At 45.6% G+C, this 27,117-nt stretch overlaps 1 protein-coding gene across 4 annotated transcripts; it reads right to left on the minus strand.

Moving 5' to 3' along the window:
• Positions 1–644: 644 nt before the first annotated feature.
• On the minus strand, positions 645–25,112 carry mtss1la (MTSS I-BAR domain containing 2a). 4 transcript variants are annotated; one of them, XM_034588381.1, is made up of 16 exons: positions 24,361–25,111; positions 21,452–21,513; positions 21,255–21,328; positions 10,518–10,602; positions 10,048–10,139; positions 9,873–9,947; positions 9,442–9,450; positions 7,368–7,525; positions 7,172–7,279; positions 6,188–6,285; positions 4,610–4,742; positions 3,854–3,928; positions 3,493–3,648; positions 2,942–3,109; positions 2,589–2,754; positions 645–2,070 (listed from the first exon to the last, which is right to left on the minus strand). In XM_034588381.1, the coding sequence occupies exons 1-16, from the start codon at positions 24,427–24,429 to the stop codon at positions 1,247–1,249; spliced, it is 2,352 nt and encodes a 783-aa protein (XP_034444272.1). In that variant the 5' UTR covers positions 24,430–25,111; the 3' UTR covers positions 645–1,246. The 4 variants fall into 4 exon arrangements, with proteins under 4 accessions (XP_034444272.1, XP_034444274.1, XP_034444275.1 ...); XM_034588383.1 differs by lacking the exon at positions 3,493–3,648 and having other exon boundaries at positions 24,361–25,108; XM_034588382.1 differs by lacking the exon at positions 9,442–9,450 and having other exon boundaries at positions 1,247–2,070; positions 24,361–25,112.
• Positions 25,113–27,117: the final 2,005 nt, after the last annotated feature.

The raw sequence follows: 27,117 nt of genomic DNA on the forward strand, positions 1-27,117 counted from the left end.
TGGCACCAAAGTCTTCCTCAGCCACAGTGACAGCGAGGGAAGGCTCTTTGGCGCCCTCCTCTGTCTCTACAGGGGGACTGCGGTGTTGTACATCGTGTGACTGTGGGCAACGGGAACCCGAGCAGTAAATTATCTTGGGAAATTGCGACAGACAAAAACTTTGAAATTGTGAAATTACGCCGAGCCTACTGCTGCTGGAGAAATCATAAAACACTGATAGCCTACTTTTAACCGCATAATGAAAATGTAGAGAAAGATCCTGGGGGGGAAACAGGATCTTCTAAGAAATAAAATAAATTAGAAGTAATGACATTTAAACTTAAAACCATCCGAAACCCTGGTGGTGACCCATTTTACCACTAAATATACAGTGAGTATTAAATGTTTTTTGAAATATCGCTGATTTCTTTGGCTCCCAAACAATAATAATGTGAAATGTCTTACCTATGAATAAGTAATCATGTCTTGATGACCACTCAAAGCTCTGTACGGTACAATTTTACAATTCACTCATTCACACACACATTCACACATTCACACATTCACATGAGCAATTAGGGACGTGGAATGGGGGAGACTGGGATCCGACCGCCGACCTTCTGGTTAGTGGACGACCCGTAAAGACATTTTGGGACAAAGACATCAACAGTAAAAAGCCTGTTTAATTGCAGAATATATTGACAGTACAGTACAGCAATAAAAACACTGCCATATTGCTCCTATTTTACATGACTTACACAGCTGCTGTTCAGCTTATGAAACAAAACAGTAATACGGTACTTGTACAGTAATGATGAGAAACACAACACACACAGACGGGCTCACACAGACAGGTCGCCGTGTTCAGAGAAACGCACAATATTATAATAATCATAAGAGCAAGAACAAGGACACCGAGCGTTCGAAACCCGTGACGTCTCGGTCACTGGGTCTAAAGGGAATGACGGGGCTCAAACTACCGGTCACACAGGGAGCAGAGACACACAGCCACAAAAAAAAACAGAAGAATAAAAACCAAAAAATATGGATTACTTTGTACGTACACGATACATACATGACATAAAATGAAATGACTTGACATAGTTCGTGGTCACTCATTAAGTCAGTCGACTGGCCTTCATTCACCACATGTTACATCCTCCTTGTGCCTCAGTTCATGTATTACATGAGCGCTGTTGCATTTTACTACAAAGCTTCAGTTTGTAAAATAAGGACACAGCTGCTTCACAGCCTTCCTCTCCTCCAGCTACCGCAGGATCCTGGGTCCCGACCTGTCGTCAGTCACCGTCTTGCGGAGCCTCACTCCCCGGCGTATTGACACCAGCATGTCCATGTCCTCCTGGGTCACGGAGGACAGATCCTGGGGCGCATGCTGAGCCGCCTCCCCCAGCAGCAAGCTGGGGAAGGGGAACTGACCCTCACCGAGGGCGTGGGCACTCGCTGCCAGCTCTCCAATCTTCTCCACCAGGCTGTGGCGGTTGGCAGCCAGCAGAGGGTCCTCCTCAGCACTGTGGGCGGCCATGCCAGCAGCCTGCTGGGCATAAACAGTCCTGTCCCCCCCTCCTCCTCCCCCTCCTCCTCCTCCTCCCAAGCCCCAAGTTGTGTCAGGGAGGCTCATCCGCTTTGGAGAAGCCCTCATGTAGTCGTTAGCAGATAGGTCATCTCCGTACAGAAACTCCTCGCTGCCCGTACCATGCAGTGAAGGGCTTCCATACCCCGGGGAGTCTGGTACTGTGGGGGTTTTAACCGGCACGATGGGGGGCCGAATGGGAATGGGGCCAGATGTGGATGGCGTGCGTCTCACGCCGGTTTTGGAGGATGGTGTCCTGCGAATAGTGGCTGTCCCTGAGGTGATGGCTCCTGAGCTGCTTCCCCCCGCACCGTTGGGAGTTCCCTGCAGGGTCTTACCTGCAGGCAGACCGGCTGTGCTGGCAGGTCTCTTGGTTTGGATCATGCGGCGGTAGCTCTGAGCAATGTTACTGTGGCGTGGGATGGTGGAGGACTTGTCAAAGTCTGCCTGCCCTTCGCTGTCAGCATCCCCATTGAGTGAGTAGCACTCATAATCTGAACCTGGAAGTGAGTGAGTGTCACAGTGAGTCATGAGCATCTATTTTTTACACCCAATGATAAAAAATACTGACACCGACAAGGCTGTGAAGAGTTACTGTGCGGCTGCTTCCTTACAATATAATGTACAGCAAATCAAAATGGCAGAAAAGGCAATTACTACATTAGAAAACACACAGGGAGCTGTACGTGTGAAGGTAGTGTCTGAATCAGGTGAACCGTTCATTAAACAGACGATGTGTGAATACAGCAGGTTAATGTCCAGAGAATTCACAGCGAGCGAGTGGGTGTGTTGAACAGGTTTGTATAATTTCTCTTGCAGGCTCTTCCCAGACGGCACCACTCGCCTGAACTAAAGAGAATTTCTAGTAGGTGAGAACACGTCTCACATACGCAATGACTGGTTTACATTCTACGTGTAAAAGGGCGACTTTGTACAATGTCTGGAGATCACGTGTGGAAGGGCTGACTTATTAAAGGCTCGTCTGGACGGGGGAACATTTACATTTTAAGGTGTTTACCTTGTGAGGGGATGGTGTCCTCGGAGCAGGACGGGGTGTTGGTCTGAGTGCTGTAGCCGCTCGAGTACTGCAGAGAGTCCCTGCTGCTCTTCTGCTGCTCCATACTCAGGCCTCTGGTCAGGACCATCGCTAGAGTGCTGGCTGCTGGAGAGAGGGGCTCGCCATGCTGAAGCGCGCACACACACACACACACACACACACACACACACACACACACACACACACACATACATTAGGAGATACATACATACAGATTAGTACATTTACATATCCTATTCACCACACCACATTTCCCAGGGCACATCAATTTATATACTGACATTTAAATGTTTACTCCCCGGGGACCTTCTTACCTTGCTGGCCGGGCCAAGTCGACCACGGTGTGAATCATCTGGTTGCATCCCAGAATACCCATGTGGACTGGGTGGAGCCTCCAGTTCCCTCATCTTCTCCACAGACTCCCTCCTACGCTGCAGAGTGCTGGCAAGCGACGGCTCGCAGGAACTCAATTTGGCCCAGTCCTGCAGCGGCATATGGAACAATGAGTCAAGGCCTCCAACCGGAGCATGTCCAGCGTTTGCCATCCAACTCTCGTACTGTCGGCTAACATTGACGCAACTGGTTTGGCTCATGAACTGGTTAGATGCTCGGAAAGGTGTGGGCTTAGTACAGTAGGCTAGGTAGGTGTTGTTAAATGATAGAGCTGCTTCAGTTCAGCACATCTTTGTGAGGAAAGAGATGATGAAACCGAGCTTGATGAGCAACAGCAACATGGGTGTTTGTGAGCTTAATCCTTTACGCTGATTAATGTGCATGAGGGCCATAAAACACAAGAAGCAAACAAGCAACACAGTTTAAAAAGAGTGGAAAGAAATTAAAAGTAAAATTGCAAATGAAGACAAACCTTCCAGTTAGGAACCTTTGATGTGGGAGAGGGGGTGTTGGATCCAGGGGAGTGATTAAATGTGGGGGACGCAGGAAGTATGACAGAGAGAGGCCTGATGGTGCCAGTGTGAGAGAAAGCAGGGCGGAAGGTACCGAAGGATGAGCATGAGCCAAACTGCGGAACGGACAGACAAGTGTGAGTCAGAGTGCTCAACATCCACGAATAGTCCAGGACAAACCGCACTGCGGCCGTCAAGTACAGTATCAAGTAGAGCCCACGGGTCTCTTTAAACTACACAACAATGGGTGAAATGCACCGTACAACTCTGCTAATGTTTCCAATAAGGCAAGTCGGTTGATGAGATACATGCAGCACTAACCGCCGTAGGAGAGTTGCACTCGCTGACAGACTGGCAGGTTTCTGAAGCCTCAGAGGAGGCTGAGCTTGTTGATTTCTGGGGAACGGGAGATGGAGGAAAAACAGTGGAGGGGAAGAGGAAATGGAGAAAGAGAGAGAGAGAGAGATAGGTGTGTGTGTGAGATGAGAGATGCAGAGGAACGGGTTGAGTCGGGGCGTTGCTGACTTGTTTTTTCTCTCTCTCTCTCTCTCTGAGGGGATCTATAAGACCGTAGCCCAGGTCCAAAATAAAGCAGCATTTTAGATCGTATTTTCCGAGAAAGAACACCGCGTCAGTTGGTGTGCTGCCAAGTGTGTTGCGCACACTGTAATCTGCTCTGACCGTGAGAGTCTGAGTAACTTTATCAAACCAGTGGGACAGAAATTCAACATCCGCAGCTGATAAGGCTCTATTGCAGCACAACACGGAGGATTCTGTCTGGGTTTGACTATCCAGCTCTTATTGTAACTGCGGCTTTATCTCTGAAATGCAAAAGACGCAAATCCCCCGTCAGATTGGAGATGCCAGATGGAAAAAAAGGCCCCGTTGTTAAAAAGATTAAAATTATTGTAAATCTACTTCGACAAGAAAAAGTGGAGTTGTTGATGTGTCCTCTTCCCCCTGCAGTTTTCTCCTCAGCAGCTTACACGTCTGCATTTCCTGGTTCCGATGCGATAAAAAGACCTTATTTCCCCCTGACCAAAGATTAAACTTTAGTATAATGCCAGAGACGGTTACCTGGCTGGTGATATCAGACGGCATGGGCGACGGAGGCTTAGAGTGGGTGTTGGCATCCTGGGAGACAAAGCCAGAGTCGTGGGAGGACACACTGCTGAGCCGATGGGCTCCTGCAGAGGGCATCTGGAGGAGACTGTTGACAGGAAACCACATCAGTATATACCTCAACATGCAGCATGCGTATAAACAAAAGGGTTGTGATCACGATCCCAGCAGCGATTTTCCTTCCCTTTATCTGTTTCTTTTCTGAGGATTTTACGTGTAGGCTGGGGCAGGAAAACAGGAAAAGCCGGATGAAAAATTGATCACAAACGCTGTGAACATGAAGCCGGGGTGATGTGAAAAAATTCTAAATGATGCCATTCTTCTAATTTTGCTGCATCAAAGAGCATTAAAAAGTTATCCCCTCCTTTGATTCTCCTCCCCCCCCTGAACTTTAACAGCTGTCTCCGTGTGTTCCCGTCCCCTGCTCGGTCGTTCTCACTCAGCGTTGTCTCTCTTTGTCACCCACGCTTTTTTTTTTTTTTTAAATGTGCAACTTGTGCTTCCCCCCCCCCCTCCTTTCCCTCTCTCCCTCTGAAATGCATCTGAAGCTGCCTTTTCTCCTTAATCACTGTCTTCTATAAGATTAAGGAGAATTCCAAATTAGATATGACAAATGAAATAGGATGAACCATTTGTGATTTACAAGACACTATCCTTACATCCCCTCCTAAGAGAGCTTGTTTTTCTTCTATCCCACCATCAAGACCCTTTTTTATCGTATCTCTGTTGTAATGGGAAAAAAATCCTTCCAACACCAAACTTTTTTTTTTTTCCTTTATCCACAAGTGAATCTTGTTTCTTCACATGCAGATAAAAACCTGTGACCTTCAGTTGCAGCAGTCGAGCTCCCGCTCTGAAGTTCCTCCAAGCTCTTTAAAAAGCTGACATTTGGGGGATATAAGCTTTTTTATGGACCCTCCTTATTTCACCTTAAAATAACTTCACACTAGGTTGTGATTTACAACTTAAAGCTGCATTAAAAGAGTGAGTCAAACACGGAACTCTAAAAATAGGCTGCAGTGGTAATTGGCAGATATATCAGGAGGGTTCTGTTACTGCAACACAAAAAGCAAGGCGATGATTTCCGATGACAACATTTGATATTCCTCTCACTCAATATTGCAAGTTTTTTTCTCCTTGTTTCTTGGCCTGGAATCTACTTCTGACCCAAATTTTAATGAATAAATTGCTCAACCGTCGCCTCATAAGGCCTCAGAAATATGTGGATTCTGGTTCTCGTGCAGGCTCGTGGCTTTCAGGCTGTGATGTTTCACAGCTTTGGATCTAATCTGCCTGTAAGAAGCTTGGGAACTGTAAATCTGCTCCAAGCAAGAGCTGAGAAGCTGGAAAGATACGCCACGTAACCGCACGTCGACTGTCGCTGCTGGTGGGGGGGGGTTGCATGCTTTTGTATTCATGACAAACTTTTAATATTTCATTCAATGCTATTGTGTGAGAAATGACTGCACATGCTAAACAGAGAGCAAAGAGTAATGAGGTGCGTTTATGTGCATGTGTAGGATAGAAATGTACCTGCACATGCTGCTCTTCCTGGAGTTAGCGCTGCTGGGGGAGGAGGGGGGTGTCTGGTACGACCAGCTGTAGTCTGAGCCTTTCAGGTCCCGGATCACCTGCGACAACACGTAACAGAACGCTGAGGATACAGTGGCAACAGCAGCCAGAGATTTAACTGCTCTAACACAAGATACAGAAAAACGTGTAATCAAATCGATTATTGCTGTGGTAAGATTTTAGGAAAGCGAGTAAGAGATGCATAGTCACAAGAGATTTAAAAATCTTTCAGCGACAAATCTCTAATAAGTACATGAGATGATCACATTTAATCTCTTCTACTCGTTATACTGCACAACTCTCTGGTGTTTTTATTTAATTGGTATTTTTGCATCTCTGCTCTGCTGCTGTGACACATTAATGTCCCCCTGGAGATGAGTGAAGTCATTTATTTATCTAGAAACTGCATCAGATAACTGGCTAATGGCAGCGATGCATCTGACTGTGATTTAAAAGTTAAACGATATTTCACTTTTTTTTAAAATTTATTTCAAATGTCATTAAAAGACAAAACCAACAGTCTGTAAATCTCTTCTTGCTTCAAGCCCATTTTCTCCTGCTGAAAACATAAATCTTCACAGACAGGTCACATACATTTGCTTTCATTTGTAGCAAAGACTGAACAACGTCTTAAAAACAGCTGTGTGATGCAAATATTACTCAAGCATCAGTCAACAGCAGCTTTTTGGTTTTAATTTGTTAAATTTGATTTAAGTTAAATCAGACTTTAGACACAAAACATTTGTTTGTTGGATCAATTCATTGTTCATCTTTTTCCAGATTATAATGACAAAATCATAAAAGTATGGAATAATATAATTATAATATATCGGCAGACTTTTCATTTAACAGACTGCAAATATACAAGCTTTGATTATGATCCAAATAACCTGAGCAGCTCTGAGAAATAAATGTGTTGGCATCATCTCAAGCTCTACTCCTCACCTGCTCACTGGCCGGCGGCAGCTTGTGTGGGTCTTCAGTCAACCCAGTGAGGTCGTCCACTATGGGCTGTAAGTGTGTGATCTCTCCCAGCATGGCAATCTCTACAGTCTGGAGCAAGAAAACAGGATGGGTTGGATTGAATTGATCCGCCCCGTGTTTTTACCCTTTATTCTCTGCTGTGCAAAGACCAACTCACCACCACAGACTGCAGCAGGTTGATGAATGTACAGTAACGGCCTCTCTCCTCCAGCAGGGCTCTGCGCACCGCCTGCTTCTCCGTCTCCTCCATCAGCAGGTACAAGTCACTCACGTCCTGCATGGCACTGTCCAGCTGGGGGCGCAGGTTGCCACGGCCTGTGAGGAGGAGAAGCGAGGGGGGTCGAGAGAAGATAGACAAGAGAGGAGGAGGAGGAGAAAGTTGGAATGGAGGGAGATAATCATGGATGTTTACACAGAGAAGGGAGGAGGTAAAAAACAAATGGAGATGATTAGAACACATGGTGATAAATTGCTCGTGTACTAACGGTCAACGCACTGACAAACATTCTGATGGTTCATGGGAATGAGAGGACGAGTCGGTGATCGCGAGTTGATGCAAAGCAACTGGTGGTGACTGCTGAAATGAATGTGATGCCATAGTGACACGGGATGACAGATGATAGACGGCAAAAGAAAGAAGGATGAAGATGAAGATGAAGATGAGCAATGAGATGCCAAATTCTTTGCTTTAGAAAAGACACGCTGCCAGATAAATGTTTTTTTACCCTGCAGTGTAATAGCATCTGCAGTGCCTCAGCCTTTTTGGTTAAAATCTCAAAGAGTGCAATCATTGTCCGTCCATCACATATTTATCTATCTGATATCTATAAGTCTGTCAGTCTGTCCTTCTCCACATCTACCTACCTATCTTATATCTATCCATTTTATATCTATCCAACTTACATCTATCTTCCATCTGTCTTACATCTATCCAACTATCCATTTATCATCTATCTATCTTCTACATCTGATACCTACCTATACATATTATATCTATCTACTTTATATCTATCTACCTTATATCTATCCGACTTACATATATCTTACAACTGTCTTACATCTATCTATCTATCCATCCATCCATCCATCCATCCATCCATCCATCCATCCATCCATCTATCTATCTTCTACCTCTGATACCTATCTATACATCTTATATCTACCTATCCATCTGTCTGTCCCACTAACAACACTGTCGAAGTCTGTAGCAGACAACACGTTGAACATCTGTCTAACAACCGTCTGTGTGTTGAACACTTCATCACGTTAATTGGCTGATCTTTCAGCGTACCTGAGTTTAATGGGCCACAAATTAAACACACAGAGCCTCCGAGGATCTGACAGCCTGCCACTTAATAGGTTCTTAAATACAGAAGTTTAAGTCTGTGGTGAGACACTTAGTCATCATCCCGGAGCCAAGTGTCAGCTCGTGACAAGATGATTTTACACACAGGGATGAAAGATTGTCTCGCTGATGGGACGCCAAAGGAACTGAATTGGCAGTTTCTTACTATATTCAAAAGGCATTTATCAAATTAAAAAGGAACAGGTCGGGCAAACACTGTCATATCTCTGGAATAGATCAGAGTCGATGTTAATTTTATGAGTAAAATCATAGACTTTAAATAAAGATGGACGACATGACTGTTTCGCAAAAGTGAAGCCAAAAAATTTCTCAATCGCCCCCTGGTGGCTGGCAGCAGCCTAGATTATAAACCGGCTCCTCCATGTTAGTGGATGGGGCATGGGCATTTTGGCTAAATTTCTAGGAAATGGGAGGAAGTGGAAACGCGTTGTCCACCTTTACATACAGTCTATAAGTAAGACCTGTGCTTTTCCTGCTGTGACCTGGTCCCGTTCTCTTACTCCTGTGTAGTATTTATTCTTTATTGTTGTGAATTTGGGGAAAATCATTCGTAAAATATTTGCAACAACTGCATTGCTTGAGGTTTGGATTAAAATGACGTTTATCCACTTTCTTGCCGTTAGGTGAGAACAAACACATCACTCTCTTGTCTGTCTATATATAGTTGGCATATATACATAACAGACATGAAAGTGGCATCAATCTTTTTATGTAATTTTCATTATTATATTCTCTTTAACCACAAATGCTAAGACAGCGCAGGGTTTTCTTTGACTGGCAGTTTCACCTGAAGATGGTTATGATACTTTTGAAATGATCTTTTCATTGAAAAGTTCTCATTCAGGGTTAAGTTTGGCAAACATACCCAGAAGCTCTGCAGCCAGGGGGAAATAGAGGAGGGGGTTGCAGGGACAGGCAAGAGGAGGAGAGACAGGAGAACAGGCAGTGTTAGCTCCATCAAATCAGGACACATTGCATAAGAGTGGCCAATGCCACTGGTGGAATTTCACCATGAAAATAGCAGTTTGATTACAACCAGCAGAAGGGGCTGACTCAAGCACAGCCAGGAAAGAAGAACATTTCTTTGGCTTATAAGGTAGAAGAGGATAAATCATCCAAAAGCTGTGGAGGAGCATCTGAAACCGTGCCAGGCATTTTGATTTGATTTGAGGTGTCATTTTCAGCTCCACACTCTAGATGGCACCAGTTCAATCTGAAACGTTGGTACAGCAGCCAAGCAGAATCCAGTAGAGTTTGACAACAGGTCCTTTTGGTCAACAGGTTTGTTTTTCTCACCTTTTCTAGCTTTTTTCTGGAGCTTGATGGTGTCCAACGACTTCCTTTTAATTTCCTGACGAGAGCGCTTGTATTCTGCAGAGAACAAGGCAAAGCCAGAGCTGTGTCACTTTCTCTCCAATGTGCACATTACTTAAAAAGAGAATCACATCACTGGCGCTTGCTGGGTGTTCACCTTTGGCGTGGTCTTTGTCCAGCTGATTTGCCGTCTTCTTCCATTCCTCTATTCTGTCCTGAAGCGGCGTAACCAGACCTTCCATAAGAGCACTGCAGCAACAGGAACAACAAACACAGATTATTGACACACATAAAAACTCAGCCACACAGATTACCAAGTATCGGCGTGTGTATATCCAGTGTATCTGTTTAAATATATGTATGCAAGAATAAACAGTGGTGGAGGAAGTACTCAAACATTTTACTTAAGGAAAAGTACTAGTAAATAGACAAAAAAGTACTCTTTAACTACTTGAATAAAAGTAAGTGAGTACTTGCTTTAAAATATACCTAAAGTATTAAAAGTAATGATGTGTTAACATAGCTATGATCATCTTTCTCTCTTTCTTCAATAGGCTGCTGTGTGTTTTCCTGTGTTCTGGTTTGAATCCCATTGACCTTTGTGATGAATTAAAAAAACACACTTACTTGGTGAAAAGGCGCAATTTTCCCTCGATGCTGCGGTGTCGCATACACATCCTCGTCAGAGCTGAGCCAATGTCCCTGGTGGCACCTTGAGAAAGACAAAGAGAAAAAAGAAGAGTTACGCATTACACATAATAGAAATGCCCCTTGGCCTGGAAAGATATTCAAAGAGAGGATGTAAACCATCACCAAAACCATTTGAAAGGTCTAATTCTCCTCTGTCAAATGGATTTATCTGGCGTTTCCTGCTGCCGCCACTAGGTGGACATGTCCAGGCTGTAGAAACTGAGAGCAGAGCCCGTAAATGTCACATTTGTCCGTGAAACTACACGTGACGCACTAATGGAAACTAAAATCCTACACCACGTCCTTCCCTGTCGAGAAAATGTGCATTTCCCCCTCTGACACTTCATTACGTGCACGATTCTCGCCACCATGCGAACAAGCAGCTCGTGTGACTTGCTTACTGTACTTTTCCTCTCTGTTGAAGTGTAATTAAAATGGGGTCTTAAGCTCCTAAGGCCCAGGCTGCTCCACTGTCTTACTGATGGTTAGCAGCCTGGTGTAATACATGGCAGCGCTGATCCTGTTGCAATCTGGGCCACATAGGGCTAATCTGAGGGTCTCTCACTACAGACACACACACACACACACACACACACACACACACACACACACACACTCAAAGGGAAAGAGAGGGGACATCTCTCAGCGGTAGGCCTCTCACAGACAAATGAATTTGAGTGATTTTTGGAGTGTATGTGCACAGGTTTGTGTGTGTGTGTACAGGTGGTGCAATTTACCAACCCCCACTGCCCACCCCACCCCCTCCTATAGCACCCTTTCCAATGTTCTCATCCCCTCTATCCCGGAGGAAAAAGGAGGGGAACCCTGTAAGGGGATATCCCTCTATTCTTCCCTGCCGGCTCTGCCTTTCCTGTTCTCTCTGTTTCCTAAACACCATTCATGCAGGGTGGACAGAGAGACAGAGACAGAGAGAGAGAGAGAGAGAGAGAGAGAGAGAGAGAGAGAGAGAGAGAGAGAGAGAGAGAGAGAGAGAAACTGGCTCTGACATGCACAGCAAAAATAAGCTGAGAAAAAAAGAGCGATTAGCCAGAATAAAAACTGAAAAAAACGTGACTCGCATAGCAGCTCTGAAATCAGACACTTTGTTAGGAATGCTTCAGATGGTTGTGAGCTGAGATCTGTGCTTTCTTTCCTGCGATCACATAAAGAAACTAGGTTATGGTCTCCAGTCGATGTCACGTCACACACTCCAACACTCGGCTGTCGACTTCCCCGACTGTTTCCCTGGTTCAAAGACACTCAGCTGCAGATCTGGACGCCATCTCACAGAGATCAGGCAGATGTGGAATAACCCCGGTGTGTTTGTGTGTCTGGGAGAGAGAGGAAGGGAAAGCCGTCCTCTGTCTGCATTGCTTTTCAGGGTGACAGGTTAGAGGTGAAAAGTCGGGAAGTGATTGAAGTAACACGTGGAACCTATACGCCGAGCTCCTCCTATAAATAGCCAAAGAAGTGTCCATCTTTAAAGGGAGGAATGACTCCAAAGAATGTTCACAGCAACTGACTTGGACATTTGTTTTCTCACATTCAGCCCTACCGGATAATTTCAGGAGATTGTCAGTGCACGTCTGAAAGAAGCTATAGACACACACACGTAGGACACGTGTCCTCAGGTTACGCCTCTCTCCACTTCTCTTAATAGCAATGCAGGATGCGGGCACAGCTGCAAATCAGCTTTTGCAGAGGGAACAAGCAGGATGGAGGGAGACAGGAGAGAGAGAGTGATGTGGGCCCTTTTATCTCTCTAACAGACTTTCCCAATGTCGCCGTCTTAGCCATTAACCACCCCACTCCCCCCTGTCCCATCCACACCTGCCAATTTCCCTCCCGTCTCGCCCTCTCCTCCTTCCCCTCGAAGAGGGGGATCAGCTGACAGCTACATCCTGGGGAGGTCCAGAGGCTTCCTGCCAGTGTCCAAGAGCCCTGCTGGCCTCTGGCCTCGACCGGACGGACACGGATGCAGTTATTCACTCCCACAGCAACCGGCATGCACACAGGCATGTGACGAACACACACAAGCTGGAAGGAGGGTTGAGAAGTTTCTTTCCCTTCTCTCCTTTATTTCATTTCATATTTATCTTAACTTTGAAGAGAGAGCCAGTCTCTGTTGCTCTTTAAGGTGATATTGTTTTTTTTTAGGATTATTTCAGTTTGGGGTACATTTTTGATTTGTGATACTGGGCTGTATAAATAAAATGTTGCCAACTCCATCCCTCCCTTAAAATCTACTGATACTTGACCTCATAGCGATTTGGATCCTGACTAAACATGTGTAGGAGCTGGGAAAGTGATTATTTAGCAGACCTGGACCCCTGGGGCTTCAGGGGGAGCAGGGCTGACCTCATAGCAGACACCCACACGTGCATGAATGAAGCAAAACACAGACCAGGATGAGAGAGAGCAGTTATGCAACCCAGTCATATATCTTAGGACACGTAACTGGGAACAACTGAGTAGCAGGGCAATGTGTAGTTGATTAAAACAGCACTTCTCTCATGCAGATGGCGCCGGACTCATACATATATTCAGAACACACATAGAAATTGAAGCCAGATCTGCTGCGTATGTCGCCGGGTACATGGGAATTTCAGGGAGAAGGTCAAACCTCTACTGACGGGTTTTGGTGGGAACCCTAAGCTCCAGTATCCAGCACCAACGCAGTGTGGTCCAAGTGTTTAGTGAGTGGTTCCATCCAGAGGTCTGGTTCTGATTAACTCTCCCGATTCCTTGGGGAAGGAGGAGCATTTTAATAGGCCTGCTTTATAGGGAACTCTCCTGCCGGGAGCTGGGAGCCAGGAGCCAGGAGCCAGGAGCCAAACTGCCACGGGCCTCTTCCCTGATGTCTTCAACACTGAAGCTTAGCTTGACTATCTCTCTCTTCCAGCATCTACACGTTCAGCTCAGACTTCATTTGCACTCGCGACCACCGAGCTGGAGTGAGATTCTGCTGCCTTTGGACCAGACTGGTTTTCAAGCTGAAGCAGTTCTCCTGGGTGCTCCCTCTTTCTCAGCTTCCTGTGTCAATAAAGCATGTTTATATGGGACAAGCGAAAAGGTACAGAACATCCTCAAGGTTTCACTTCCAGGAATATGAAGCCCCTGTTTTTCTGACACACTCTCATACAGGGAGCTGAGCTGGGAAATTCCGTCGTCCGTGAGACAACAATTATTCCTGGTGTTGGCACCTCAGCCGCGGAGCTGACTGCGGCTGGCACAGACAGTTAAGCCTCCTGCCTTTTACCCTCCCTCAACCCTTTTAAGTGTGAACTGGCAGGGACACAGCGGAGGCCAGTGATGGATGAAAAGGGCTGCTGGGTGAGAGGGGAGGATGAAAGAGGGTACACACTGCCGAGGTGCGGTCTGGTACTGGTCGGTCAGGGGGCAGAGGAAGTGCGAGCTGGCTGCTGCAGGTGTAGCAGGCGTTGCCAAAGGCAAGATCCCACACTTTGGGGTGAAAAGTCAATGTGTCTACAGAGCACAATAAGGGACGAGAGTTTCTGGGGAAAAGGTTTTCATACAACATCAAAGAGCCTTTCCATTCAACAACATTATATTTACCACTGGAAATGGCTTTTACTGAGATTCAGTACGAAATACTTTAAATATTCTGTCCAGTTGATACTGGGTATAATTGTTATAAACTGTATATGTTATAGTAATTGTTAAATCGTCGTGAAATTGTTTTAATCCTTCTGAACTTATTAAAACCCTCTTTCTCTAAATATGTGAAAAGTATATAAATCTCTGCACTGAAGAAGTATTGAAAGACACTGAAACTGTTAAAGTATAACACTGCAAAAAACATTAATAGACTGAAACAAGTGAGGACACGTCCTTAAGCATTAGGCTAATAAATCAATGGGAAGGTTTTTCAGCTGTTAAATGCAGAGAAGAGAACATTAGAGTTCCAGTAATGGGATTCTTTGTAAACATATATATATTCCATTAGTCTGCAATTATTGATTATTTATTATCCTTCAATTATTTTTACAGATATTTGTTTCATCTACCAAATGTCAGAAAATAGAGTAAACGACCACAACTAAAACACAACTTCCCAAAGTGATGTCGTCACGTTGCTCTTTCTGTCCGAAACCCAAAATTATTACTTTTACAATGTTTCGCAAACTGTCCCATATGTGAAGCCTGAAAAATGTCATGTGAATGTGAGGGTGGTTCTGGCTGAAGGTGTCTGTGTGTCTGCAGCAGCAGTTATCAAAACAGCATTCGGGGCCTTTGTGTCACTTCCTTACAATGTCTCTCCTTACCTTACCAGAAAACAATAGTAATGAAAGGCAGAGGAAACAGCCTCAAGATCAATTGTTTCACACACACACACACACACACACACACACACACACACACACACACACACACACACACACACCCACACACACACACACACACACACACACACACACACACACACACACACACACACACACACACACACACACACACACACACACACACACACACACAATTGTTGTCTGGCCAAACAGTGCACGCAGCAAGTTTCACCTCTCAACCAGAAACACACACACACTCATAAAAAGCGCTCAGTGTGATGCGGTGTAAACGTGTTCTGGAGCGCATTAGGACAAGACTGGAGGAGGAGCAGGAGAACAAGGAGGAAGTTGGATTTTTCTGCTGGAGGAGCTTCCTGTTCAGGGACATAAACGCTGCTAAAAATAAACGGCGCCCCTTGTCCAGATGTGCTGTTCATCGGATATGAAAAAAAAAAGGGGGGGGGGGGGGGGGGGGTGATGCAGAGAGAGAAAACAAGAGAAATGTAACTGAAAGGGAAGCGGAGAAGTAATGTATCATGCATTTAATGGGAAGAACAGCAGAACCACGGGGACTTTCTCCACCTGCAGCTCAGGGAAACGACCACAGATCCATCCAAGCACGAAAAGTTAAAAAAAAAAAAGACAACATTACAGCAACAGTGAGTGATTCGGTAATAAATACAAACATCAGGAGATGACATATCTCCCCGGCAAAGCCTTCTATGGAAACTAAATAAATGGGGACGAACAGACAGACATTGTGATCACTATATCCCCTGCATTATATGCCGGGGGGGATAAAAAGCCTTTAGGCCGGTTGAGTCAGATAAGGTTGTCCTGCTCCCCACTCTTTGCAGTAAGGTTGCCATTATCTGAGCTGACAATGCACTTCCCGCTCCTTTGTTCAGCCAAAGTTAACGCTGCACTGCTCATTTGCAAACAATCCTCCAAACAATGCTGACACCACCACTACTGCTGCTGCTGCTGCTGCTGCTGCTCACACAGAACTTAATGAGCCCCATCTCCACCTGTAGGCTCTGGGCCTTGTGTTTTTTAACAATGAATTTATTATGAGACGGCTGAATTACAAAAGAACTCCTCGACTCTCAGAACAATGAGATTTGTCTGCGACCTTCATTTGGGTTCTGAACTACTTCAACTAAACTTTAAAACTTCTAACTTTTTCTATTTTCAAACTCAAGCCTGTGTTTTTAATACTCATTAATTCTGACACAGTGTCTCATAGAGCTGCAGTGAAAAAGTATTAAATAATAAGATAATGCTGCAGAAAACTTCTGCCCCCAGCAGACCCGGGAAAGATCTCTTAATTAAATTTAGACGAGTCTGTAGTCATGCTAACAGCTCGAGGCTGTAATTAGCACATGGATGCTTCGAGTTAAACACTAACATCTCAATTCATGTCAGTGGTGGCTTGTAATGAAGTACATTTACTGTAGTTAAGTACATCCTTTCATGTATCTCTACTTCACTTAAGTAGATCTATTTTCGGATACTTTTTGCTTTTACTCCATTGCATTTATCAGCAAATGTCTGCACATGTTTGTCTATTTATTTGTACTTTTACTTAAGTAAAATGTTTGAGCACTGGTTAATGTGTTAACTTTAGCAATCCATCAAATAGTTGTTGAGATATTTCTCCAATAACCAAGATCATAAACCTCATGGGGGCGTCAGGGGAAAACGTCAGTGGAGCAACAAAGTCAGGAACAATGCATCCTCTGGGGATCACGAATGTTTGGACTGATGTGGTGGACGCACTGACTATATCCAGTAGACGACATACAGCCCTTTAAAAATAGTGAGGTTGCCATCAAACCCGTTTCTCAGTAAATGTTTTCCAACTGTTTTCAATCAGCCACCTCGATTAAACCTCGATTAAACATGTGTTTGTGTCCTTTTCATTCTCTCTGTTAAACGTTCTCCCTTGCATTCCTCTATCAGGCTCTCTCTCTCTCTCCCTCTCCCTCTCCTCTGTAGTTCCCCTCTTCTCTCCAGCTCCCGTCCACGCTGACTTGTTGTTCAGGATACAGTACAGCCGAACACAGTGTTCCACTCAAGTCTCATGGCTGTCTACTTATTCACTCCTCAGAGTAAGAGTTACGCTGAGCCAAAATATTTGTTTTCACTCTCATCTGTTCTTCACATCATTGTTCTGGCCACTTCACCCTTCACTTTTTGTACGTAGTCATTATAATAGCTGGAAAACATTCATTTGTGGCGGGACCGCATTGAGCTTAGAGGCTGAAAAAGAGACGGAGCAATGTGTTGGGAAGCTTTCAGCTCAGTCTGACAGACAAGGTAGACAGCTCGGAGAAATAAAAGGCTCCTGTGGATACTTAACGTGACCTCGTGGCTGGATATCGTGAAATACCTGAAGAGCCTAGCATACAATCAGCAGCCTAGTAGGTGGCCGAAGCGCTCATCAGTGCGACTGCATGCACGTGTATGTCCACAATGTAGAGCACTTAAGCTCATTTTATAAAGTCAAACCCCCACAAGATGCAGATCTAGGCCCACATCAGGCTGGAACATGAAATGCCAAGCTTGATGGATGTCAGCGCCGGTCACATGGGCACACTCTCATTATTTGACATGTCTGTAAAAATAGCTGCGCTGCTGGGATGGTGCGGAGGACAGTAATCCCCTGATCTCGCCCCGCGCTAGGCCACGGCCGCATGTCGTCCATGCCAGGCTGTCCAGATGGCTGGTAGGGATATCTCTCCCATCTGCCAACCCAGAGAAGCACAGCGGCCAAGCAGATTACTGCTTCACTGACACACTGATCTACTAGCATACCTCAATGCCTCCTCTGAGTTATAGACTAAATGAGTAAGAAAATAAAAGACTGAGAGGCAGACAGAGGGGGGGCTTGCACTGACCCCACTGGAAGTGTGAGTAATGCTGTGGGAACTCGGCAGGCTCTGGCACACAGATGTAAAGAGAAAGAGGTTTGGTCTGTGCTGGACACAAACTTGCAGTGCATGGCAGTCTGGCCGGTGATCCCAGAGTGTGAATTTTTAAAGCTGGGGGTGGCTGATCAGGACGGGCAGGGAAGGCAGTCTGTGTCTGTGTGTTACAGAGTGGGGCTAAGAGGATTAGCTAAACGCCTCTGCCTAGCCTGGATACCCAGAGCTGTGGAAATCCCACTGCAGCCACAACCCCCACCCAGGCCAAACCACCCCTCGCTGCATGGCCTCACCTCTCCGAAAAAATGTGTAGAGCCTGTATTTCATACCATAATGGAACATTAGCCCTGAACTGCCGACTCTTTGACCTTCATCCACTTCAACCGTGTCCAGAAATGGAAAAGATGAAGTCAACCGTCCACTAAAACACATGTCACCCGGCCTAGCAACAACAAAGCACCAAACACAGGGCTTACTATCCTGCCGGTAAGTCCACCGCTCCTAAATATGTCACACAACATTTAAATATGAAACAACAAAACTGCTCTAGACAACACACCAAAAACCATTAGGCTGACCAATCCAACAATAAAAACATTCCAGAGACCTGCAGGGCCTCAAACTTAAGTCCCATGAAAGATGGGTGTTGAAACATGGAACGTTTATCTTTAAAAAGGCCAAAATTCTCCAAATACATCCATCTAATATAGACTTCGTGGTTGGCGGAGCCTTATTAAACCCAGATGCGAGTTTTCGGCTCTCGGACGCAGACGTGCCTTTAGACACAGATCCATCAACGCGGCTTAGAGAAACAGTGCTGTCAGACGCAGTGCCAAAACGCCAGGCCGCCGACTCCTCCAGCTGCTACATAAAACACAGACGCTGACGCCACGGCCGTGACCATAAACTCTTAAAAAGGGGGCTACATGGGAAAGAGGGAGCCTGAACATGAACACAGAACAATGTTAGTCTGACACATGAACACGCGGGAGGGGGTTGTATGAGGTGGAAGTCGAGGGGATGATCTCAGAGAGGATACTTTAAGGACGCCCTTCCGAGTTTGAGACACCACAAGCGGCAGGACAGGAAATAATAAAATCCTCTATTCATTCACTGTCCTCTCTCCAAGGTTTCATCAAGGAGCCATGAATGACGGGGAATGTTGCTTTCGTTGGCAGGAAGCGTGTGTGCAGTCTGGAGAGCCGGGGGGGGGAGGAGGTGTGTGTGTCAAAGGTAGACTGAGGGAAGCAGTAGAAGAATAAGATCAAACTTCCAGCTGTTTCAGCAGCTGCAGCTCGTCCCCCCCGATCACCACAGTGGAATCGGGGCGACGGCGATGACGGCTTACAGCTTGTAACCAAGGGCCGGCCCCCCTGTGGTGCAATCAGCCCTATAAGGCTATGCAGACGCTGAGGCAAACATGATCGCTGCAGACAGACTCGTGAAGGGAGACAGACAGGGGGAGAAACAGCCACAGAGATAGAAAAGATCTACCACTGTTTCCTTGGTAGAGTGGAACATCTGGATGTATATATTTTAGAATAATAACTTAACATGGCAGCTGTCGGAAGGTCACCTTTGCCTTTTATATGTCTATGGAAAACTGGGTTCAAAGGCCACCAGGCCACCATGAGCCAGGCCGAGTATATATTGACATTCCTCCTGCCAAATTAATTGCTAGGGTTTGGAGCTCGCTGAGAGACTAGTGCAGCTCCCAAAGGAGAAATGGGATTTAATGTTACACTGGTTAAGAGCAGAAACAAACGCTCTTTTAAATTCTTTGAAGTCATTGTCGGAATTGAAAAAAGCACATGGACCTAACACCAAAGATGTTTTGGTTGTAATTTGTATCCAACATTGAAATCATTAAATAATTCAAATAATAAAATTGTTTGCCCTGCTATCCTTATTTGGACTTTGCAATGACGTCCAATCATTGTGGACAGCCTAACCAAAACCTTATCCCCAACCATAAGCATGACTAATCCATGACTAACTCTAACCACAATTCACATCACACCCCTAACATTAACAATCACCACCTAATACCTAACCCTAATACTACGCCCAACCCTAACTCATGTCTTAACCCTTAAAACAGCCAGTGGGTCAGAAAGTGAGGAATGGGTCAAAATGTCCTCACTACAAACGTAAGTTCTAGGCTCAAAATGGTTCCTCACAAAGATATCTGTACACACACAAACACACTAATGTTAAGATGATGCCATCTATAATACTAAGAGATAATAATATTCAGTTAATAGTTTAGAAGTGTCAGAAAAGACAAATGCCAATCACAATATCCCCAAACCATGGATATAATAAATACTGCGTATAATGTTTTTTTTACTAGGTGGTTTCAAGTTTATTGAGGACCAACCAGCCTTGCCATCCTCAAAGCCACCTCCACGCCACCATTATGGCTAAAAGCCAGAAGGTTTCTGATTTACACTCATGTAAAAACCATTAATTATATGATATTTCCCTCCATCCCTTGAGCCTGTGGCCTGACAACGACATTAATCCTGAAGTTAATGTCCCTGTGAGAGCAGCAGAAGAGCGAGTGGGCGTATGAGTGACACACTTACAGGGATTTTATGCATCTATAGCAGTAAAACTCGCCCTTCTGTCTCATCCCTCTCTCTCTCATCTTTCTCTCTTGTCCATCTATCACTCCGCTGTTTTTATATACTTTTACTGGGCAGACACACGTCTTCTTTGAAGCGCTGCCCTGCCATGCTCTATACCTCTGCTTTATTGAAGCAGGCTGCCTGCTGCTAGCTGCTAGCAGGTTCACCCCGGTGCACTTTATTTCATCTCGCAGAGTTCATGTGCGCTCACATCAGGAGGCATTTAACGTCACCCGATGCATCGCCATGGCAATGAACCATCACTGGAGAGGCTTACAGGAGTCAAACTGGTGGCAAAGCGTTGGAGAAATACCTCTTTAGTTATTTTCACCAGCAGCAAGTGGTCAGTGGGGGGGGTTTGCTTGTAGTAACTGTTTTAAAAGCATGGCATGTGACCTGTGAGGTCAGGTGGGCGGCAGCTGTCACCCTTTGAATATCTTTGTGTGTGTGTGTGTGTGTGTGTGTGTGTGTGTGTGTGTGTGTGTGTGTGTGTGTGTGTGTGTGTGTGTGTGTGTGTGCCTCTACACTTCTGTGATTGTGCATGTGGTCAGGAGCCTTTGCACGCTCGCTTTTTTTTTGACCTACATACTGCTCTCGACGATCAACTCCAAAGGAATCTGTGTTAATCAGCCGCCTCTCTGGCCGGCCTGTCTGCTGCCACCAGCCGGGTGACAGTCAGATCAGCAGACCTCATTAAGACCAAAGAAACAATAAGCTCAGATTTTCACCCAAAATCCATCTACCCAAAACAAGTGGGGAATGTGTTTTTCCTTTCTCTGTGTGTCACCTTGAATTAATTGAAAAACCTACCTCTGGAGTTGGTGGCCATGTCCGCCACCTTCTGAAAGGCATCTAGAAAGGCCACTGCTGCCAGAATGGTGGTCCTGTAGAAATACATCAACACTTGTTCACTGCACTGTGACTGCATTAAAGTGGCTGTAAATAGTCCAGGCTGTAAATAAGAATCTTTTCACGGAGGTTTAGTCTTTGTCGGGACTATTTCTCACCTGAGTTGAGAGTGCAGTTTTGTGGCCTTGGCACTGAAGTCTTCCCACACAGGGTAAGAGCTCTGATAAGAGAAAGGGAAAAGACATAAGTCAAATAAAAAGATCTCGCCAAGGACATTTAAGTGCACGGACAGATTTCTCTCAAACACACAGCGTATGCATACAGATTTGAAAATACATTATGTTCTCTCCAGCTTGATAGAATCTGGTACAGCGTGATTATACTTCAATGTCAGCTCTTCTCGCTGGGAGTGCGTTTTCTCCTTAATTTACACTGAGCGAAATCCAAATAAAGCGAGCTTGGTTTCTTATCCCGCGGTTAGAAACAGGTTGGCGCATTAGCTCTGTGCGCTGACTTGTCTTTGACTCATCTTTGCTGACCTTCAGCACGATTTCTCAGTAAACACCCCTGTTACTGTTGTCCTCAGTCAACCTGCACGCCCTCCTCTCTTGTGTGTTTTGCCCGCGAGCCGGTACGTGTATTCACGTGCAGTGATCTAGTTAAGCTCTTATATCATCACAAGTGTTTATGTGCACGGGGTCCAGGTAGGAGGGCAGGTCTTTGAAAAGGTCTGGATTACATTTACCCCGGGATCATCCCACAGCGCCTTGAGCTATGAGAGCAAAAGCCAAGCTTGAAACATGTTCAAGGCCAGATCCCATTAGAGCAAGAGCTGGAGCCCCTGGAGAAAGGAGAGAAGGGGCATAACCCCTCTGTGCCTCTTTGATGGAGAGGTCCCAAAACAAGCCACACATTCTGGTTATATATAGTCAGCGTGGAGTCTGGAAACAGTCCTTCACTTCTGATTTAACATCCATTCTATCAATGACAGAGTTTAACACCCAGCCTCTCCCGCTCAGATCAAGCCTCGGCCTTCACAAGTGATTTAGGAGCCGTCGTCTCTAACAGAAATCTCTGGCGTCTCAGTCTCGCTGTCTGCACTTGACTCAAACAGGTGTCTAATTAGCTTGTGTGGCCTGTGACACCCAGGGGCAAAGAGGATGTGCTGCCAAGACAGCTGAGGGAGGAGGGGGGAAGACGACATGCAGAGCAGTAGGGATGAGGGTGGCGCAGGGGGGGGGGGGGGCACACTTTTCTCTCTTCATCCACGCCCAGCAGCATCCAGGGAGGTGGGGAGGGATGAAAAGAGGGAAGGAAGGAAGAAGAGAAAGGCTCTTCCTCTTCCATGCCCTGTCATTCACACTGGAGGGTGAGGTGTGAACTATTATTTTTGGGAGGCTGGTACAGGCAGTGCTGCTCAAGGACATTTGTAGAGGTGGTCTGAAATCACATCCTGCGTTTCTCTGCGCCTCCCAAAATCCATCCCTGATCTAATTCTTGATTGGTGATCTAATCCAGCAGAATCATTTTATCATCTCACCCTCCTCCTCCTCCTCCTCCTCGTCTTTTATTGACTCTTTTCCTGTAGCTTCACCAGACACTTATATAACCAACAGGTGTTGCCTGTAGCAACGCAACAGCCGGTAAGAGGCAGTGTGTGTGTGTGTGTGTGTGTGTGTGTGTGTGTGTGTGTGTGTATCATGTTGGTAATTGTACACTAAACTGTAACATTGTGCAGTGAGAGGAGGGGGGGGGGTTAAAGCTGGTCTGACAGGCTTGCGTGGCCCAGCCAGGCGTCAGGAATGAGGTCAGATGTCTGTCTCAGACAGTGGACGTGGACGCTGTGCTGACTCAGGGCTTCAGCCTCATTCAGCTGCGTTGCTTATCAATACACAGACTGCCTTTTTTTCTAAGAGCTCCTGCCCCCCCCCCCTCCCACTATCTCCTCCCCTGTCTGTCTCTCTGTCTCTGGCGCTGGCGTGAACACAACACAAACGGGGATGTATATGAAATCAAACCAGGGCTGTTGATAGCTGATTCCATTGGAGCCTGACAAACGAGGCTCCGTTGAGCCAGCGATCAATAAGAAATCTGTTAGATGGAAAGTGGAGAGCGACTCTTGGCCTATTCGCTCAAATCAACACTTTGTAGAACGAGCATCTCTGCAAATGAGAGGACACGGGAGTCGCCTCCAGGCCTGATGAATGTGTTCGCACTTTGTGGAGAACAACAACAGACCACCCGGGTTCAACTTCCTTGAAGTGACCCCTCCCCCAACACACATAAACACTAACATGTGAGTGATTGATTGAGGGAGACGTCCAGGATCTAGGTTTAATCTGTTTTGAAAGGTGGAAAAAGCATGTTTTCATGCACATAGGATACAAGAGATGTGTGTGGAGCGGGTCATAATCTGCATGTTGGTAAAGTAGTGCTTTCCTGACTCAGGGCCAAACAACAGGAAGCACAATCAATAACCTTTCAGCCTGTTCCTGTCCAGGAGGTTGCGGTGATGGAGCCGGTCATTCTATTTTCAGAGCATCCTTCCCTGTCTGACGTTTAATGTAGAAACCCTCACAGGGCTCAAGGGTCAAATGGCCGACCAGGACATTTACACTGAGATAACTGCAAAAAAATATTAATTATCTTCCACTTTTTAATTATTATGTCTTCTTCTTGTCCCCTGATGATTTTTTATGAAACTGATAATAGATTATAAGAATGATGAAGTTGGGTTTTGACCTCTGAACCAAAACACTATTAAAAACTAACCAATTTCCTTTGCCTATACTTCAATAAAAGCAAAGTTATTGAGTATCACACGCCCTGACACACAGGCTGTAGGGTTAATAAGTGTAACCAGTGCCCTGACATGCAAATTACACAAAGAGAAACATGTTTCATCTCCCAATTTGTCCTGCAGCGGTATTCCCAGTGGGGGAGGACCCGGTGAAAGAGACAAAGGCAGTAAAAATATGCGTCTGATCAACCACAGTACACAACCACAAAGGTCACACAAAAACCCAGTCTACTTTAATACATTTGTGTGTGTGTGCGTGTGTGTTACCTTCATGTCGTTCACGATGGCCTGGAATAATCCACCCAGCGCTCCACACTCCTTCTCCACCGACTCCATGGTGCCAAAAACAAACCCCCCCCACCCCCCAAAAAAAAGCTCGTGGAGAGAAAAGAGCAAAAACAAAAACAGGTTAAATATCCGGCTGCTGGAGAATATGAGACATGGAGATCTGCGTCTGCTTTCGCTCCTGCAACAGCGTAGAGCCCGGAGAGGATGCGAAGCCGCTACGAGTCCGGCACAGACAAAAAGAAATGTGCCGCTGCTGCTCGATGGAACCGGGGGGGGGGGGGGCACTGATCCGTCTCTGCGCCGCCGCTCGCCTCGCTTTTACGCACGGGATCGCGATGGATGCGGGGACCGGTTCACAGCCGGGAAGCGTGGAGGGCACCGGGGCTCCTCATGATCAGCGCGGTGTTGTGGTGGAAACACAAAATAACGGAGGGATCACAAATCTGGGGGAGAGGGCAAGAGGAGGAGGAGGAGGAGCAGAGGGGGGGGAGTGAGATGAAGAGGAGGAGGGGGCACCACGGGAGACGGGATCGGTCGCAGGTCTGGGACGCGGGGACGCGCTCCGTTGTTAGCAGCGGAGCAGATGTCTCGGGGCTGTGGAGTCTCCAGTAATACGATCCATGGGAATGGAAAGGGGGCCGGTCAAGTTTTTTTTTTTTTCTTCTTCTTCCTCATGTATAAGTGGGTGAGGAGGAGGAGACAAGAAGGAACACCCCCTCCTCCACTCCTCCCCTCCTTCCTCCCCCATGCAAACAAAAGTGAAGCCTCCCCCTCCTCCTCCTCCTCCTCTCAGGGAACAATTGGCTGATAATGCAAAAAGGAGGATTTCCTGCAGGGTTTTTCTCATGTTTATTCGCACACGCGTCTGCTAATGACCATTTGCATCTCTGTTAGTGGCTCTTAGTTGTTTTCAGCAAACAGAAGCATTAAGCACCTGAATCCACAAGTCTCAAGACAAAGGATGTTGATTGAAAACAACAGGATTTAATGTGACTGTTAAGTGAATGAATGGTTTGAGATTTGGGGGAATTAATGATAATATTAAGAATAACGTTATTTGTATAGCACTCATTTAAACTAGGTTACAAAGTGCTTCACAAAATACATGGCAATAAAAACAAATGAATACAAAATAAAAGGTAATGGACACATTCTCAAACAATAGATGAGCCCACAGTTCAATAAGATTAGATTTGCACTGTTTCAATCATGGTGAAATACCCTTTTGGTAAATATTTGTGATGTCACGCACCACAAGAAACTTTAAGGCATCACCAGAGCCTGTTTTTGTGTGAGCGTGGAACATTAACGCCAGCATAACTAAATTCACATTAGGCTGTCAAACAAAGATCCTCCTGGTTCTTCTGCAGAATGTTAGCGAGCTATGGGAAATACCGTCCTCCCTGTAAGAAAAACTAAATAATATTTGTATACTTTCATTGAATCAATACTGAAATCAAATGTGGGCTTTTTGTCTAGAAGCAGGTGCAAATAATTGTTTTATCCGTAGCTCTGTTCATTCCACTTCATTGAGGACTGCCTTGCTATTGCCCCCCCCCCCCCCCCCCCCCCCCCCAAGGTGATTTGTATTTTAGTGCAGCAGCATTAAAAGGAAGTGGACAAGTTGTCAGAAAAAGGGCTCTGGTGCTATCAAACATTTCATCAAAGTCTCAGCATGAAAGAAATTAAGGTTTCAGTGTGTAAGATTTAGTGACATCTACTGGTGAAGTTGCATGTTGCAGTTGAATACCCCTCACCTCACCCTCCCCTTCCAAACATGAAAGAGAACCTGTGGCAGCCTTCAGTTGTCATAAAACTCAAAAGGTGTTTAGTTTGTCCAGTCTGAGCTACTGTAAAAAACATGGCGGCCTCCGTAGGGAGGAACTGCTCCCGGTGTAAAGATAAAGTATTTAAATATAAAGGACCCATTCTAGGGTAAAGAAAACAACAATTTGTACAATTTAGATGAAACACACTAATGAAAACATCACTAGGATTATTTAATATTCAATTTCTAACAATAGATCTCTTTCACCTAAATCTTACACACTGGACTTGTAAGCAAAATTCCCCCCAAAAAATCTCATACTATTCTGTTAAAATATGATCGTATCTTTTGTGGGACATGAAATTTGAAATGGACAATCCAACAATCCAAATTATCTTGTTACTACTTCTAATAGGACGGTCTCTACGAGGGTAATCTAAGTTTTACGAGTCCACCGTCTGCCACATTCAGCCTTGACAGGGAGAGTTAAGAGACCACCAGCATGTAGTGTATTCTAACCACATCATCACTGGTCTGTTATGGAGGCACTACAGGGGAACTAGGGTCACCCCGCAGCATTCCTGGTAAACATCCTGTCAATGTATTACCCCGCACATCTGCCGCACACACCTTGCTCTCTCATCCCCTCTCTGTGTGTTTTCTCACAGGAGAACATCCACTCCACTCCACCAGGCAGGCCTGTCTGTGAAACATGGCCGAGTTCATCCAAAAAGCTGCGTAGTCCAAACGCTGGAGAGGAGAAACGAGTCTTTATATAATCCAGAAAGATTATTTTTATCACTCGTGGCTCTGTTAACCGCAACGTTTCCTCTGCTCCCACTCCCTCTGGGTCACGTCAGTTAAGTTTGCTTACAAAGCAATAACATGATGTGTTGTCCCGTGTAATAAGATCCTTTACATTTCTTATACATAGATTTTAAGACTTATTCTTAGGGTATTTATTGAGC

This window comes from Hippoglossus hippoglossus, chromosome 6, assembly GCF_009819705.1.
Source record: "Hippoglossus hippoglossus isolate fHipHip1 chromosome 6, fHipHip1.pri, whole genome shotgun sequence".
Taxonomy (NCBI): Eukaryota; Metazoa; Chordata; class Actinopteri; order Pleuronectiformes; family Pleuronectidae; genus Hippoglossus; species Hippoglossus hippoglossus.

Bases quoted from the DNA above. Each gene is read 5' to 3' on its own strand.
- mtss1la (XM_034588381.1), bottom strand. From the start codon at position 24,429: ATGGAGTCGGTGGAGAAGGAGTGTGGAGCGCTGGGTGGATTATTCCAG. The intron at 6,286-7,171 runs GTGAGGAGTAGA...GTGTTGTCGCAG, and splicing joins TGCCGCCGGCCAGTGAGCAG to GTGATCCGGGACCTGAAAGG. The intron at 3,110-3,492 runs GTTTGTCTTCAT...ATGCCGCTGCAG, and splicing joins CAAAGGTTCCTAACTGGAAG to GACTGGGCCAAATTGAGTTC.